Source organism: Colobus angolensis, unplaced genomic scaffold (genome assembly GCF_000951035.1).
Source record: "Colobus angolensis palliatus isolate OR3802 unplaced genomic scaffold, Cang.pa_1.0 Scaffold264, whole genome shotgun sequence".
In the NCBI taxonomy this organism is placed as follows: domain Eukaryota; kingdom Metazoa; phylum Chordata; class Mammalia; order Primates; family Cercopithecidae; genus Colobus; species Colobus angolensis.
Genome location: NW_012115866.1, coordinates 1,778,314 through 1,794,612, shown reverse-complemented (window position 1 = coordinate 1,794,612; position 16,299 = coordinate 1,778,314). Strand labels below are relative to the sequence as shown.

Genomic DNA, 16,299 nt, shown 5'->3' with positions numbered 1-16,299 from the left:
ACTCCCTTCCCTATCAAATAGCAGGCACTGAACCTCTGCTGTGTACCAGGACATGAGCAAAAACAATTGCAGTCCCTGCTTTCATGAAACATACAGAGTAAGTGAATAAAGGAAAATTATTCACACACATAAAGGAAAATTATGAGGTGCCTTGGAAGGGGTACCACTGAGTCAGGAAGATGTTCCTAAGTAATGACACGAGTTGATGTCTGAAGATGAAATCAGAATTCCAGTAGAGGGAACAAATGCAGAGTCCTAGGAGGAAAGGAGCCTGGGGTGTAAGGAGAACTAAAAAGAGGCCAGTGAGGTGGGCGTGGAGGGAACAGGGCATGACTGGCATGAGAAGGGTTTGGAGGGACTCAGTGATCACGGAAGGACTTTGACTCCATCCCTTAAAGCAAGAGGCAGCAACTCGATCAGATGTGTTCTGAAAAGATCACAGGGTGGACAACAGCCTGGAGGGCCCAGGGCATGCTGGAGTGTGGAGTGTTACCTTGTAAATGTTAACAAGGACCCTCAGATCAACAGAGATCAAGAGCAGGCTGGAAAGAGATTTGGGTGGCAAAATTGGCTGAACTCCATGATGGACTGCATTGCTGGAGGGGAGGGGAGGTAACAAGGACCCAGGAGGATCTCAGCTCCTCAAAAGGTGAACCTTCTCTAGAGCTTGCGTTCTGGATGGCCTCTTTTGGAGGGGGAGCAGGCTGCAGAAGTGTAAGTTTCTCAGACACAGGAAGGGCTTTGTTACATGGGCCCCAGCCTGATTCCCTTTCTTTTCTTTCAGCAGTTTATGAACAATTTAGTGAAACAGGGGAAAGAGCACAGGATTATGGAGTCTGGAAAACTAGGTCCAGCCCAGCCATGGGAATCTGAGTACCTGGTTTAACATCACTCAGGGATCAGGACAGAGGTTAGTAACATAACCACCCCATCAGCCACCTGTGGGGGCCAAATGGGAGGCCGATGCAAGAGCTCTGGAAGTCATAACTCATCTCCTAGATTTGGGTGGTGGCTTTAAAGACTCTGAGCCTGAGGCCCCAGCCCTGCCTACTCAGCCGGCACCTGCTGGCACCTGCTATCTTTTCTGGGACAGGAAGAGACCACTTGGCAGTCAGTGTGAAGCACTCAGAGACAAGAGTGCTCAGCTTTTGATTGCCCTGCTCTTTCAGTGATCAAAGGCTGGACTCTCCCTTTGGATTTTAAACCTCTGGTGCGATTACACTCATCCCAGCTAGAAAACCTGGCAGAGGGTCAGGACAGGCCAATGCTGGCAGGGAGTTGGTTCTTCCCTTCCTCTTAGGCTGCAGCTGTGTCTGAAAGACCCATCATTTTAGGGTACATCTGTGCTGTTGCAGCCAGCAGCTGGAGTTTTAGTACACTCTGCTAAGAAGTCAGTTAGCACCTGCTGACGCCACTTATTGTTTAAGAGAGTGTCCGTTTACTGTCAGAAGTGGCAGCATAATGCCATGGTTAAAAAAACAGACACTGGAGCCTTTGCCCGGGTTCAAATGCCTTTCCTTTCTATCTACAAGCCTCACTTTCCTTATTGGTAAGTGGTACCAATGCCTCCTAAGGTACAGGGATGAAATATAACAGTGCACAAAAAAATCATTACCTGCTATTTGTGCATGTGTCCATGTCTATACATACATGCAGGCTGGCAAGAAAGTATTCACGTATTACTTCATTCAACCACTATCACCTACATGCTATGCACTGTTCTGTGCATTGGAAATGAACAGATGAACTACAGCTTCACCCCTGGAAAATGCATCATCTTTGGGCAGACACAGACAAGCAGAGAGACTGCCATGGTAATGTGTTCACAGGTGCTCTGCAGGGATTCCGGGGACCTCAGAGGAACACAGCTAACCCAGCACCAGGTACACAGGGGCATGTACACAGAGGGGCTTTGGGGGGCTTCCTGGGGAGGTAAGAACAGAGTCCAGCCCAGAAGTGAACTGAAGAAAGAAGGGCATTCCAGGGAGAAATAGCAGCAAACAAGAGACTGCCTGATGCATTCCAGGAAATGTACACAGCTGGAGGGAGAAGGCACATGGACATGCGGCTGCAGAAGAGACCCTTGTCACGTCCATCAAGGCCTCTCAGGGCAAGAGACGCCGGAGACAACTTACAATGAAGCACAAAACTGTGGAGGTGATATTTAATACACTATCTGATGGTGATACTGTACATTTGTCTATTACAGTCCCTGAACTTCTTCCCTCCAGGTGTAGCCTCTTACAAGCAATTCTGCAAACTCTGAGCATTTGCTAGATTCAGCATACTAGGTGCAGCCTTGTCCACACACGGCTTACCAAGTGGGAAAGGGGAGGAGAGGACACAAGAGGATGAACGTGAGATGTGTAAAAAACAGGCCATCCAAAATGCAAGATCAGGGAGGAGCAGAGCCAGAGCCACGTCTTAAAGGAAAAGTTATTTGGTGGCACAGCTGAGAAGTAAAAATGTGCCTTGGCTTGGCAGGCCCCCACATCGGGGAGATACTGGAGTATAACAAACCCAAGTATTTGTTCATGTGCTTTCTGCATGGTAAGATGGTTATGGGGCTGTTGCTATAAGATGGGGACTTCCAGGCTGACCTGGAGCAAGACTCTGGGCTTTCCGTCTCTCAGCTTTGGATAAGGATTGCAAACCCAGTTGATGTCTGACTGTTGGAAGCAGACCTCTGAAGCCTGCTTTTTTTAGGGGAATGCTCTGAAAATCGAACCACAGACTCTAACCCCCATATCACCAGAGCTTGGTTTCCTCATCTATAGACAGGAATAAACAGTGATACTGACCTTACACAGTTTTGGTAAAGACTAAACCAGACACTACATGTGAAAGCTGAGAGGAGTTAAGTGATGTGGCCAAGCCTGCATGATTAAGAAGTGACTGAGCAGGCTGGGCGCGGTGGCTCAAGTCTGTAATCCCAGCACTTTGGGAGGCCGAGACGGGCGGATCACGAGGTCCGGAGATCGAGACCATCCTGACTAACACGGTGAAACCACATCTCTACTAAACACATAAAAAATTAGCCGGACGCCTGTAGTCCCAGCTACTCGGGAGGCTGAGGCAGGAGAATGGTGTGAACCGGGAAGGCGGAGCTTGCAGTGAGCCGAGATCTGGCCACTGCACTCCAGCCTGGGCGACAGAGCAAGACTCCGTCTCAAAAGAAAAAAAAAAAAAGAAGTGACTGAGCTAGGTTTTAACCCAGGTGGGTCTGCCTCAAAGCAGAGAGCCCCATTTTCTCCCAGGAGCAGGGGAAGACTCTCTAAGTTCCAGAGAAGAGGGGCTGGAAGGGCTCTTCTTGGCGCAATGCCAGCTCTTGTCAGGGGCCTTTGCTGTCTGCAGAGCACAGCAGGGGACACAGATTGATGGCCAAAGAAGAAACCCATTTGCAAGCTCAGACAAAATGGATGAGAAATTACAACATAGAGGTTTTAGGAGCAATGTCAACTCTATGTATACATGCAATGCTGTTCAGCTTATTTAAATCCACAAATGTGTAACACACTCCATGTATAGCATTGCAGTTGAAGTGTGGGTTTCCCAGGATGCAAACTGGATGAAGGGTTTTGGAATGCCAGGGAGCACTGTAGGGTGCTTTTGGTGGAAAAGCTCATATAGCAAAAACATGTGTCTCACATGGAGAAATAAATCATGTAAACGACTGTGGCCCCACTTCATGCACTGGCACGTACAAAATGTGTTTATTAGCATAATAGCTCACTTCACTGTATTTTGGCTCTTAAGGAGTCTTGTAGAAACACTTTCTTCCTTTCCCGTTGGGACATCATGTTAGTCCATTATGGACCAATTGCTTCAGGGAATTGTTAATTCTAAATTAAAATCATTAACCATCAGAAGCGAAGCCTGTGTGTATACAGATTACAATTTGTAATCAATATGGCCTCGCAGGTCCCAGACTCGTCTACCTGACTGTGTACTTGTCAGCTCAACGGCAGCTCACCCAGAGTGCTTGCTTACCTTGTCATTGCTTTGACCTTGCCTATTGCAACCTAGGGGAATATAAGTTCCAGAATATAAATCGCTTTAGTCTAGGCTGTGCTCAGCATCTAGAAGAGTCTCAGTAACTACCAATGGATAAAACAAATGAGTTAACGAGCAACTGAATCATGACCCAAGAATGCTGAAGCCATGGTAGGCCTCAAGACTCGGCTCAGCTCTGCTGCTGACCCTTCCCTCACCTGCAACTCATGGCCCAGGAGCGGTGGGCTTCTCTCTGTCTCCTTGCTGCATTTCTGTAACCACCTGTATTGCTTGTTATTGCGGTTCTCAAAACACTGGGCTGCCTTTGCTGACTTACAGGCCTGATCCTATGTGGGATGGTGAGTTCTCTGATGGCACCATTATATCTTTTTCATCTTTTTATTCCCAGAGATGAAAGATAAGTGATTACTAGTGCAGCTTTTACAATCAGAGCCCTTGGGAAAACAGGGTCATTATCCTGAGATGGGGAGCGACTTGGAAATGCTGTAGTCGCCCAGGGCCAGGATGTCCTTTGAAAGCCACACTCTCATACCTGCCCAATTTATTCCTAGGGGTCTAGTTACCAGGACACTTTCTATGGATGGCTGTTCTATTAGGGGAGTCGCAGGCATCACTCTCCTGCTACTAGGGGAGTCGCAGGCACCTTCCTTGCCTGAGGGCTGCTGGAAGTGAGCCTATTTTATTAAGCACACATGCATGGGGACGGGGGCATTCCAAGCCAAGGCAACCTTAGAGGACACAGATTGGCTGGCCTTCTCATCTACCAATGCATTCTGGAACTTAAATTTTATGGACGATTCCAAATTACAGCATTGGTAGAAATAATTGTGGAACACGGGGCCAGACGTAACATTAGGATATTAAAATTGTCTCTCTTCAGAAATAACACAAGTTCTTCAGATTCCTCATGGACTAACAGGTACGATTAACAGACAGTCTTCTGTAGCAGTGCTTTCATTTTTGAGACAGCACTGGCAGTGAGGAATTGTGTTATTACAGTTTTACACTCGTGGAAAAGAAGCAGGGGGGAGTTAATGATTGCAGGGCTGGTGAGGAACAGAACAGGGGGCTGAGCACAAAGCAGTTCAAGCTTCTCTCCACGAATGTCTAGCCTCTCCATAGAAGGCACACATTGTTACACAGAAGTTTAGTAAACAGACTTTGACTGCTAGGAAATGTCTAAAGCACAGGAGGACTGCATCTGCCACTGCTGAAGTCTGATCTGGCTGAGTGCCTCATTTCTGCACAGAGGGGACTGACCATCTCCCTTCTGCATCCCAGCTTCCCTGGGAAGTAGTGCCTGACCTTGCTCCTCGCTGCATGAGCCCACTCATTTCTAAAATCCAGCAGGACTTCAGGGGAGCTGAGTAATGAGTCGTGTGCATTAAGGAACCCCACAAATACCTCGCCTGATGGTCGCTGAGCAGCTTCTGAGACTGCCAGGCTACATTCAGCTCCTCGTCATTTTCCTCATCTTTAAAGGATTGTGCTGAAGATGGAAACAACTTGGGGGGTGGGGGGGGCTCCCATTCTTATTCTGCATCATTGTGCTTCACATTTTTTCAGAAAAGTTGCACATTTTTCTTTAAAAAATGATAGCAAGAGCTTTGCTGCATTCTAAAGTGTGACTGTGTCATTAAGACTGGGTTAATATTTCTTTCTTCAGGAAAACATCTCTCATCTTTAGTGGAGGCAATGAAAGGACAAAGTGAATCTACAGAAATGTACTTTGGAGTTGGCTTTATTTATTTATTATTTATTTATTTAGTTATTTATTTATTTATTTTGAGATGGAGTCTTGCTCTGTCACCCAGGCTGGAGTGCAGTGGTGCAATCTCGGCTCACTGCAACCTCTGGTAAGCTTGAACCCAGGATCAACTGATTCTCCTGCCTCAGTAGCTGGGATTACAGGCACATGCCACCCGAGTAGCTGGGATTACAGGCACATGCCACCAAGCCCGGCTAATTTTTGTATTTTAGTAGAGATGGGGTTTCACCATGGTGGCCAGGCTAGTCTCAAACTCCTGACCTCAAGTGATCCACCTGCCTTGGCTTCCCAAAGGGCTGGGATTGTAGGCGTGAGCCACTGCGCCAGGCTGGAGGTGGCTTTTTAAAGAATGCTGATATCAGGCAAAGGAAGCCAACTTCAAAAGTCCTTTATTGCTTCCAGGGGCTTATAGGTGGCCTGAAAGAATTCAAAAAGGCTCCACAGAATATTTTGCTTCCTTCTAAAGACATTTGCCTGTATTAAATGTCAGGTCCTATATTAACCACTGGGTCCCTTTAACAAATAGTAGAGACTTCATTTTTGTTTTTATTAAGCAAGTCAGGTTATTTACTTCTCAGGAATAAGTTAATCACCTGGCTGGTAGAGGCCAGCCATGCAAGCCAATATTATTCTGCCTCCACCAAGTCCCCAAGCACCCCAGTCCTGGGTGCCACCCCTTCACTCATCACCCCCATCCCAATCCCCCTACTGTTCTGAGCAGAGGCAGATGAGGCCACCTTTACCTCTCAGCTGCTGGAAACAGGAGGCACTGCTGTCTGGCTCCAGGGGGTGCCTCAGGACCCCGTTGCTGGGCTTGGGCCTCTCGTATTCTCTTTCGGGGAGCATGGCCTGCTCGCTTTCCATGGCGGGGTCTGAGTGCGGGGGCAGGGACTGTGGAAACCCAAACATCAAGAGGGAAGAGAAGAAGAGTAAGGCACCGCAGAGCAGAAAGCCACCCCACCAGGCTCCGATCCAGCGGGGGTCATCCGGAGTGATGTCCAGGTTACCTGCAAATGGAAAGAGCACAGCTTAGTGGAGAAAAGAAGGCTGCACCACTGGGGATTTTGCTGAGAATCTGACTCAGTTGAATAGAGAGGGCAAGGGCTCTAGAAATGACCTGGGGTTGGGAACAGTGGCTGTCAGGCTACGAAGCCTATTGTTGCACATCAGCAGTTCTGTTTCTCTCAAAGCCGAAGGCTGATCACATTCCCTCCTTAATTTTCTTGTCTACCCTGTGTTTACATCAGTCTAAACAAAAACAGTGAGAAGCCAGACATTCTCTGAATTTAGGTTAAAACTGACTGGCTTGGCAGAGCTGCCAAGGTGTGTTCAAAGAAACACAAGGGAGTGTTTATTGTTCACAGGTAGATTTTCATCAGGTATATTCACTCTCGGCTTCCAAAAAGCAGTTCATATGAGATCCCACTCAAAGCCCCACTCACTGTCTTAAATTAGGTTCACAGCTGGTAAGGGGAGGCACACAATAGGGTTTTACAGCATGGCCTTTGAAGCCAGGCTGCCTGGGTTGAAGTCCTACCCCTTGGTCTCTGTGTGACCCTAGGCCAGTGGTTTGAACTCTCTATGCCTCAGTTTACTGATCTGTATAACATCTATGATGATGGCAGTACTTAGTGGGAAGATCAAATGACCACACCAGACATAAAATGCTCAGAAGAGTACCTGGCACATGCTGGGGCATCCAGATGATGGTAGCCTGTTATTTATGGTGAGGGTCCTTTGTTTCCATGCTACTAGTGGAGAGGTGAATGCCAACCTTGGTGGTGGCCTGTGGCCTGGCACCAGCTCTCTAATACAAAGCTTTGCAGCCAACTCATGTGCTTAAAGGTGCTATGCATGTGGTTTGGTGGCCTTGTACCACTATTTCTTTGATTTTGCCAGCTAAGTCACAAGAACATAAACTTCAGCTTACCCTTTGGTACAGTTTTTTTCTTTCTCTCTCTTTACAACTGCCTTGCACAGCACGGCTCCCAGGCGAGCTGCTTAGAAATGTCTCTTTGATAACAAACCATGCCCCTGGAACACGCAAGGAGAACTGGGGAGATCTGGGCAATGGTGTATGAAGTAGGACCAACAGGGCTGCAGGCCTGGACCAGATGGATGGACAGCTCTGGGAAGAGTAATGACCGCAGACACCAGATGAACACTTCAGCATTCATAAAATGCTCTCCCTGAAGACTCCTCAGCTAGCATTAATGATAATGCCAGTCATCATTTATTGAGGGTTTCCTCTGCACCAGGCATTATGCAGAGCACATTCTTAACTGTTCCAGCCAACTTTCCCCATAACTCTACAAGGCAGGACTTTTATTATCTCTATTTTCTATAGACGGAGAAACTGAGGCTTAGAAAGGTTAGGTTCCTTGCCCAGGTTCATGGGGCTGAAGGACGGAACACAGGTATACACATGCCAAGGTCCACGCTCTCACCTTTCTGTTCCACTGCCCCTCTTCAATGTCTGGACTTTGTTTTGGGCTCCCTATAGGGCCTGAGGTGAATGATCAATTCCTGCTCTTTGCGCCAGGAGCCTAAGGCTGCCAGCTCTTCCACTAGGTAGCAAGTGGCCTTTAGAACACTGGTAGTCACTGTCCTGGAGACGCTGACATACACTCAGCAGCAATAATAGTACGATGGACCGGACGTTTCTGCATAGCTACAAGCTGGAGAGGGGACAGTGTAAGCTTTGAGAACCTGGGGTCAAATCCCATCTCTGCCACTTACTAGCACGTGATACTGGGCAGATTACTTGCGAATCCCAGCTCTGCCACTCACTAGCATGTGATACTGGGCAGGTTACTTACCCTCCTTGAGTCTTAGCTGCATCATTTGCAAAATGAAGACAGCTTCAACCTAGAGTGGTTGCAAGGATGACAGGCAATGAGCAAGAATCACCTGATGCATAGTAGGCTCTTTATATAGAGAGTAGATCTTGTTATTTTCACTTTTATGTACATATATATATAAATGAGAATCTCAAAATATGGATCTTTCTAAAAGTACGGTATGGGAAAACACAAGGTGATCTTGAAAGCATCTTTATGCAAATGAGGGAAGACACAAGGAAGTGAAATTGCCTCTGGTAGCTGAACAGGAATGTTTTCACTAGTCACTTACTGTGTTTCTTCACCTGCTGCCAAGCAATGAATGAAAACAGAAGACAGCAAAAGGGAGCTGAAGTATTTATTTCCTCCATTGTCTCCAGGCTCCATAAAGGGGGAATTGAAAAGCTGGCAGATGTGAGCGGGTAAAGAGAGAGAAATCCTAGCAGTTGTTTGGGGGAACAAAATTAGAAAAGTCATATTTTAGTTAGGAATTTAGTGACTCTGTTGTTCTATGTGTGCGAAAACATCCCAGGGAGAGGGACAGTGATGGGGGAGGTGACGGTTTGTGTGAACATGTCAACTTGCTCCCTGCAGGTATGTGTATGTGTGAGGAAAGCTGACATTGGCTCAGTTTGAAGGACGGGGAAGGGCATGTCACCTGTGTCAGAACCAAAGCCCACCTGCCACCTGGGCAAGGACAGGAGACGGGGCCTGCGTGAAGGTGGCACACAGCAGCATTCTGTAGATCCAAGACACTCATCACTGACTATTTTGGGAAGTATTGATTTTTTTCTCCATTTCAATTACCCGGAGCACTGTGGCAGACACAGAAATAACATGCAGAGGGAAACCGCTCAGCTGTAGAGTGTGCTGCCCTGAGGGCGGGGGGAGGCTTGGTGAGTTTGATCTAGGAAAGACAACTAATGGTTGGACCTGTCTGAAAAATGTCTTATCTCTGCCCATTTCTATAGCAAACACTATTTTTTCTTCTTTTCTTTTCTTTTCTTTTTTTTCGAGGCGGATTCTTGCTCTGTCGCCCAGGCTGGAGTGCAGTGGCGTGATCTCAGCTCACCACAACCTCCACCTCCTGTGGAGGTGATTCTCCTGCCTCAGCCTCTCGAGTACTGAGATTACAGGTGCCCACCACCATGCCTGGCTAATTTTTGTACTTTTGGTAGAGATGGGGTTTCACATCATGTTGGCCAGGCTGGTCTTGAACTCCTGACTTCAGGTGATCCACCCACCTTGGCCTCCCAAAGTGCTGGGATTACAGGTGTGAATCACTGTGCCCAGCTAACAAATAATATTTTTATGAGGCATTTTGGCTAGTTATGGTGAAAAATCTCCCTCCACCTGCTGGCAATCATCTGTCAATGCTCTACAGATACTGTTTCAGTACTAGGGATATCGAGGGAGAGTTCTCTGTGTGGCTGGAAGAGGACAGTGTGGTAGATGTTATTAGTGTCTGCACTGGATCCTCCACCTCTGATGTCAAGGAGGATGACACCTCCTCACTCTGTGAAGTTAGGTGTAACCATAAGCCACAGAGATCTGCCTATGAAATGTGAGCAAGGGGGTTATGTATCATTTCTGGGTGGAAGTGTGTATGAGCTGGTGCATGACTCCAACCCCTCTTTCCTCCTAAGATGGTATCTGACAGGCTACAATAAACGAAATGTCCGTGTTGATCTGCATTGGATCTAGCACAAAGAAGAAAGAACCATTTAGTATTCTAAGCTGCTGAGATTTGGGAGCTGTTTGTTACTGCAATATACCCTAGTCTACCCTGACTAGTACAAAAGGTTTAGGAAATAAAAATCCATGTTCTATAAGAACAGCCGTCTCAGGCAGGCTTGACATAGCAAAGTATTGTTTTAGGTAAAGGTAGGGAGGAAGGCTTGAAAACCTCTTTACTTCTCTATTTGGTTCCAGTTAGTGTCTTAACTTTAAAAAAACGGCTGCAGTTTCAGCCTTCTGGCAAGGGCTGCTTTCAGTAAGATGCCCAGAACAAAACTGAAAGCACCAATCTGTCTCATTTACTTAGATACATTCAATTGCCAACAAAACTAAACATATGGATGAAGAAAGATGTTGAATAAAATGAGGTAGAGACAGCATCCCAGGCTGAGGGAACAGGCTGAGCCAAGGTGTGGCACACTCAGGGGACTCTAAGTGAATAGGCTCAACTCCCTCATCAAGCCACTAATCTACCCCGTGGTCATTTCAGACAATGAGAACAGATGCCATTTCATTCTGAGGGAAGTCTGGTAAAGGGGACAGGAGAAAAAGGTTGCAGAGTGGAACAAAGAGAGCCATACACTGGGTGTACCATGATGGAAATGTCTGTCATGAAGCCAGGCACATCTTGGACTTGTCTTGACATAGGTGTCAACAGGCGCAGAAGGTTTTTCTCCTTTTCTAGATCCATTTCCTCTATTTATTTATTTATTTTTGGAGATGGAGTTTCACTCTATTACCCAGGCTGGAGTACAGTGGTGAGATCTCAGTTTACTGCAACCTTCACCTCCCAGGTTCAAGCAATTCTCCTGTGTCAGCCTCCCAAGTAGCTGGGATTACAGGTGCCTACCATCACGCCCAGCTAATTTTTTTTATTTTTAGTAGATAGAGACAGGTTTCACCATGTTGGCTGGTCTGGTCTCAAACTCCTGACCTCAGGTGATCCACCTGCCTCGGCCTCCCAGAGTGCTGGGATTACAGGTGAGAGCCACTATGCCCGGCCTTACGAGATCCATTTTTCTAACCCTTCCACTCTTTGTGTCTGACTTTTGGGTTGTTCTTATTTGTTGCTTGTATTGGGTAACTTGAGAGTTGTTGACAGCTGTTTACTCTTTCTGCCAAAGGTCAACTGAACTAGGGGGCTCACTGAGATTTCCACCCATTTCCAAGATCAAATGAAAAGTCACTGGAAATACAGTTAAACCACTTTAAAACTAACCAACCAACCCACCCACAGACTCATGAGGATACCTGAGATTGTGAGAAGAGCAGATCAAAGCAAATTGGCGACATTTACTTCTTACTCCTGGGACATATGGACTTTTTTTTTTTTTTTGTGGTTCATTTACCTATTTGTTTAACCTATGTTGCCACACTTTTGCTATGGGACTTGAATTCTAAGAGTATCACTAAGTTACAAACCTAATTAGAAAATGGAGACAGGAAGGGGCTAAGGCTGGAGGGTGGCATTGAACATCTAGAATCCCAGCCATTGGGCTAATTAGCCCAAAATGAAGGAATCTAGCAGTAGCAGCCAGCCCTCAGGACAGCAGAGCAGGAGGCTCTCAGTCTGTTGACCTTTCCTGTGAAGCAAACAGATGGCCACATCTTGTTCCAGCTGCAAACGCCATGCAGCCTTCTGCGAGGCTGGCTGGTGTGTGCCTCAGGACAAGTCTGCACGGATGTGCTGGTGAGGCTAGGTCATCTCAACAAGGCCTTTGTCCATGGAAGGGAGCCCCCTTCTGGCTACATTCCTGGAGATGTTTCAGAGAAGCCAGCTGTTCTGTTAAGAGTGGGGCTTTGAGGTCAGACAGGCCTGGGAATGAATCCTTGCTCTATCCCTAGTTGTGGAAACTGTTAACCTCTCGGATTTCTTATTATAAGTATTTATTGTGTGCTTACTATACACCAGGCATTGTGCTAAATGCTTTGCATGAGTAGCTCATGCCATCCACACACAGACTCAGGATGTGTATGTAATGTCCCCAGGATCACAGAACTTGTAAGAGGGGTAGTCAGGATTCAAATGGAGTCTGATTCCAGTGCTCAAATTCTTAACCATTGCATGATAATGCCTCACCTAATAGTAGGATCTACACTCCCATAAGAATGTGCTGAGGCTCCAATGAGGCAATCTATGTACAGCTTTAATAAGTGACCAATTCATGGCTGCTGGTATTACTAATCTTCTGGTAATAAACCCACATAGTTAAGGCTTGCCAAGGCAGTGATTAGATATGTATTCTGCTACCAAGTCCTTCTTTTCTTCAAGTTCCTGTTCTCACCTGGGGTTCAGTTTAATAAAGAACCTAAAAAAGAAATCCTGGAGGCACCATCATTTCTTCCCCCAGCTCTCAGGGGACAGATTTATTCTCCCTGAGCTGAGGAGCAAGGGGAACCATGTAGGGATCAAACATGGATGAAAGGCAGCAGCAGAAGCAGCCCATGTCTAAGTGGAGCCAGTTGGGACCTCCAGGCAAGGTACCCTGTGGGGGCTCTCACCCCAGAGCTGGCCCATGTCTACAACCAACCCTCCTTGGCACCCCCAGCTGCATCTACTCACAAGTTTCCACCAGGCTTCCTCACTGGATTCTCCTCTCAATGTGGGCACCAGGCTATGTGGTGGATGCCACCTTCTCTCCTCCATCTATCCCATAACGAGGACCCTCTGTGGACCTGCCTTGCCGCTTCCCCACAAATTTCAGGCTGCTGCTTTTCCTGGACCCCAGTCTCAGTGGGGACTTCAGAAACATGTGTCCGTGTGTGGCCCTCGTCTATTAATGCCTACAGTAATGTTCCCATACACTGGACAGCCCTACAGAAGAGTACTGCTTTAGGAAAGCAAGGAAAAGATAGGGGAGGCCCTAAAGAAATTAAGAATCCCTTCCTCAAATACAGCCCAAATCCACCCGCAGGCGGCAAGTTTCAGTCACAAGATTAGAAACAATAGAAACTGCTGGAAACCACAGAATTCTGTGGCTGATTCCCTAAATAGGATAAATGATATTCTTCTGCCCTCTACTGGTAAAGAGCTGCACCAACCCTCACGGTGCCTCTGGGAAGGACACAGACAAAGATCATGACTGACAATGCACCTTGCATTCTTTAGAAACAGAAAGAGAATTCCATTATCAACTTGGCGGGGAAGGCTGCCATCAGCAAGATGCCCACATGGGACTGAAAAGAGCCCACTTGCCTTACATCCATGCAGGCACCAAGTAGCTAGTGAGACTAGAACCATGGATCACACCGCTACACCCTGGGCCTTAACAGGCAAACAGAGATGCTGAACACAGTAAGATAGAAACAGCATTCCAGGCTGAAGGAACAGCCTCAGCAAATGGAGGGAACTGGGAGTGGATGGGCTAAGCCCCCTCCAGCCATCTGTCTACCTGCTGGTCATTTCGGACACTGAGAGAAGGTGCCATTTCATTCTCCTAAGAGAGTTTGGTGAGTGAAATCTTCACAGGCAGGCTCAGGAGATCTGGGTCTTATAGAGATACATTCCTTGGATTGGGGACATCCCTTCCCCTGTCTGTGACTCAGTTTCCTCATTTGTAAAATGAAAGAGTTGGAAAGGAATGATGTCTGAGGCTCTTTCCAGCTCAGATAATCTGGTCATTCACAGGGTTTTGGTTCAAAGGCCACCACTGATACCACTGAGGGCAAAATATGCCACCTGGCTACTTTGCTACCCTTCAAGGTGGCTTCCCCATTGCATCAGGAGTATGCCTCCTCTCTATCCCCTCTGCTAGCCCTGTCTTGTGCTGCCTTGGGTGCAGTGGTGGAAGCTGGCCTGTCTACACGAACAAGATGGAAACCGACTCACTTCACATGTCCTGTCTCTTCCCAGCCCACCCCTTACCGCACTCCCTAGGAAATGGGTTCAAAGGGCCAGCCGATGGCTACAAAACACCAGCACTCAATCACCTTCTGAACAGACTCAGCACTTTAAAAGTATAAGTAAATAAGGCTGCCTCTGATTTTTTTTTTTTCCCACTTGGAAATCTGTAACATCATTAGCTACAAGTAAATATATCAGTGGGATTAATGGAGTGAATCACAAAGTGACTTGATTGGATTTAAAACCACATTATTTCTTTGGGGTGAATTAGTAAATTTAGCACTGTCAAGAGATGATGGATTGAGAACCTGGGGACTGAGAATTCTTATTGATCCTGAGGATAGATCGGCACAAGAAGCAAAGGCTGGAATGGCTTCTCACCCTCTGTTTTCAGAGAGAAAGGAAATACAGCTTTGCTACATGCTAAACTACATGTAAATATAGTGTTCCTTTTCAGACACAAGGTAGAGATGTGACTGCACATGGTAGGCAATGACCCAGATGGTCCTCTAAAATCCCTGCTGCCTGGTATTCTGGTCCTTGTGTAATAATCCCTTCTCTTTCGATAGTAAACCTGAACAAGTGACTAGCTTCTAACAAACAAAATACAGCAGAAGTAATGAGATGTCACTTCTGAGATTGGGTTATAAAAAGACTGTGGCTCCTGCCTCACGTGCTCTCTCTCACCTTCTCTTGGGTTGTTTGCTTCAGGGGTGTCACGGTGAGGTAGCCCCCTCCTGTGGGCCCATGGCAGTGAGCTTGGGAGTGGATCCTCCCCAAGTTGAGCCTTGGGATGATCCAAGACCAGGTTGCCACTTTGCCACACCTTGACTGCAGCCTCATAAGACACCTTGAACTAGAACTGCCCAGTGAAGCTGCTCCTGTATTCCAGACCCACAGAAAAAAATATGAAGAACTGCGTGATAAGAAATGTCTGCTGTTTTAGGTCACTAGGTTTGGGGTCATTTCTTATGCAGCAACAGGAAACCAATACACTACATGACTTGCTTTTGTTAATGAAATATGAGGGGAAACATTGTATGTCATTTCTGAGTAGAGGTTTCAAGGGCCAGAGTAAAACTGGTTTCCTGCCTTGGTAACTGTGCAAGCTGGGGTCAGGATGGAATTTCTGTGAGCCTGGGCCCGGGGGGCTGGGAATGCTTACTGATCCTGAGAACAGATCAACAGGTGACCATGATGAGCCAAGTCTCCCTGACCCCGACACTGCCGACCTATCCTGCACATGTAGTGTGACCAAGAAATAAACCTTAGTTGTATAAAACCACTGAGGTTTTGGGACCGTCTGTCACCACAGCACAGTCTAGCCCATTGATCTCACATCCCATTCAATCCCACAATCGTGGATTGGGGAACTCAGGGTCTTCTGAGACTTGAACTTCCTGCTAAGAACACAAGTTCTGATTAAAATGGTTTTGAATGTGGATATTTCCTCACAAAGGCCACCACAACAGTGTCTTCTAAAAGCATTTTCCAATATTCTGTCTGACTGACCCCGTTCGTACACTTGCACTTCCTGAACACATGCTCCAACTCTTAGTTTGGAAAGTAGGATCCTCACATAGGTTAATGGGCCACCACTCAATGAGCATATGCCAAGCATTTCTACACAGACACTCTCATTAAATTCTTATCTGCCAGGCAGATATAATTATTGTTACCCTTTATTTACAGATAAGGAAATTATAGATTTGAGGAGTAAAATCAGCTGCTGGGGGTTATTCAGCCTCTAGGTAGATGTTGGCAGAACCCAGACTTGAGTCAGGCCCTCTGAACCAACACTCATGTTCTTTCAACTAATCTCGGGTGAGCCCCAGCTACAGAGGCAGGGGCATCAAGACTGTCTCTGAGCAAGAAGGTTTTAGAACCCACAGGCTGAAGCCGCATTTATGAGGGAGGAAATGCTTGTGGATGGAAAGTAGACATCAAGATATATTCCTTACTTGTGTCAATGAAGACTGCATCCACGTAGATTTTGGTACAGAAAGAGCCCAGGATAAACCCGCAGGCTGGTCCAAATACCAGCATCGTGAACAGGATTCCTGAAAGAAGATGATAAAAAAAAAAAAAAAAAAAAA

The 16,299-nt window shown here is 46.7% G+C and overlaps 1 protein-coding gene across 2 annotated transcripts in view; it reads right to left on the bottom strand.

The window, feature by feature from the left end:
• SLCO3A1 (solute carrier organic anion transporter family, member 3A1) overlaps positions 1-16,299 on the bottom strand; it is a 311,829-nt gene that overhangs the window by 51,919 nt on the left and 243,611 nt on the right. For both annotated transcript variants that reach the window (XM_011947399.1, XM_011947400.1), the window contains 2 exons: positions 16,165-16,263; positions 6,526-6,789 (listed from right to left, as the gene is read on the bottom strand). In XM_011947399.1, the coding sequence (XP_011802789.1) occupies positions 6,526-6,789; positions 16,165-16,263 (363 nt within the window). The remainder of the gene's footprint in view (positions 1-6,525; positions 6,790-16,164; positions 16,264-16,299) is intronic.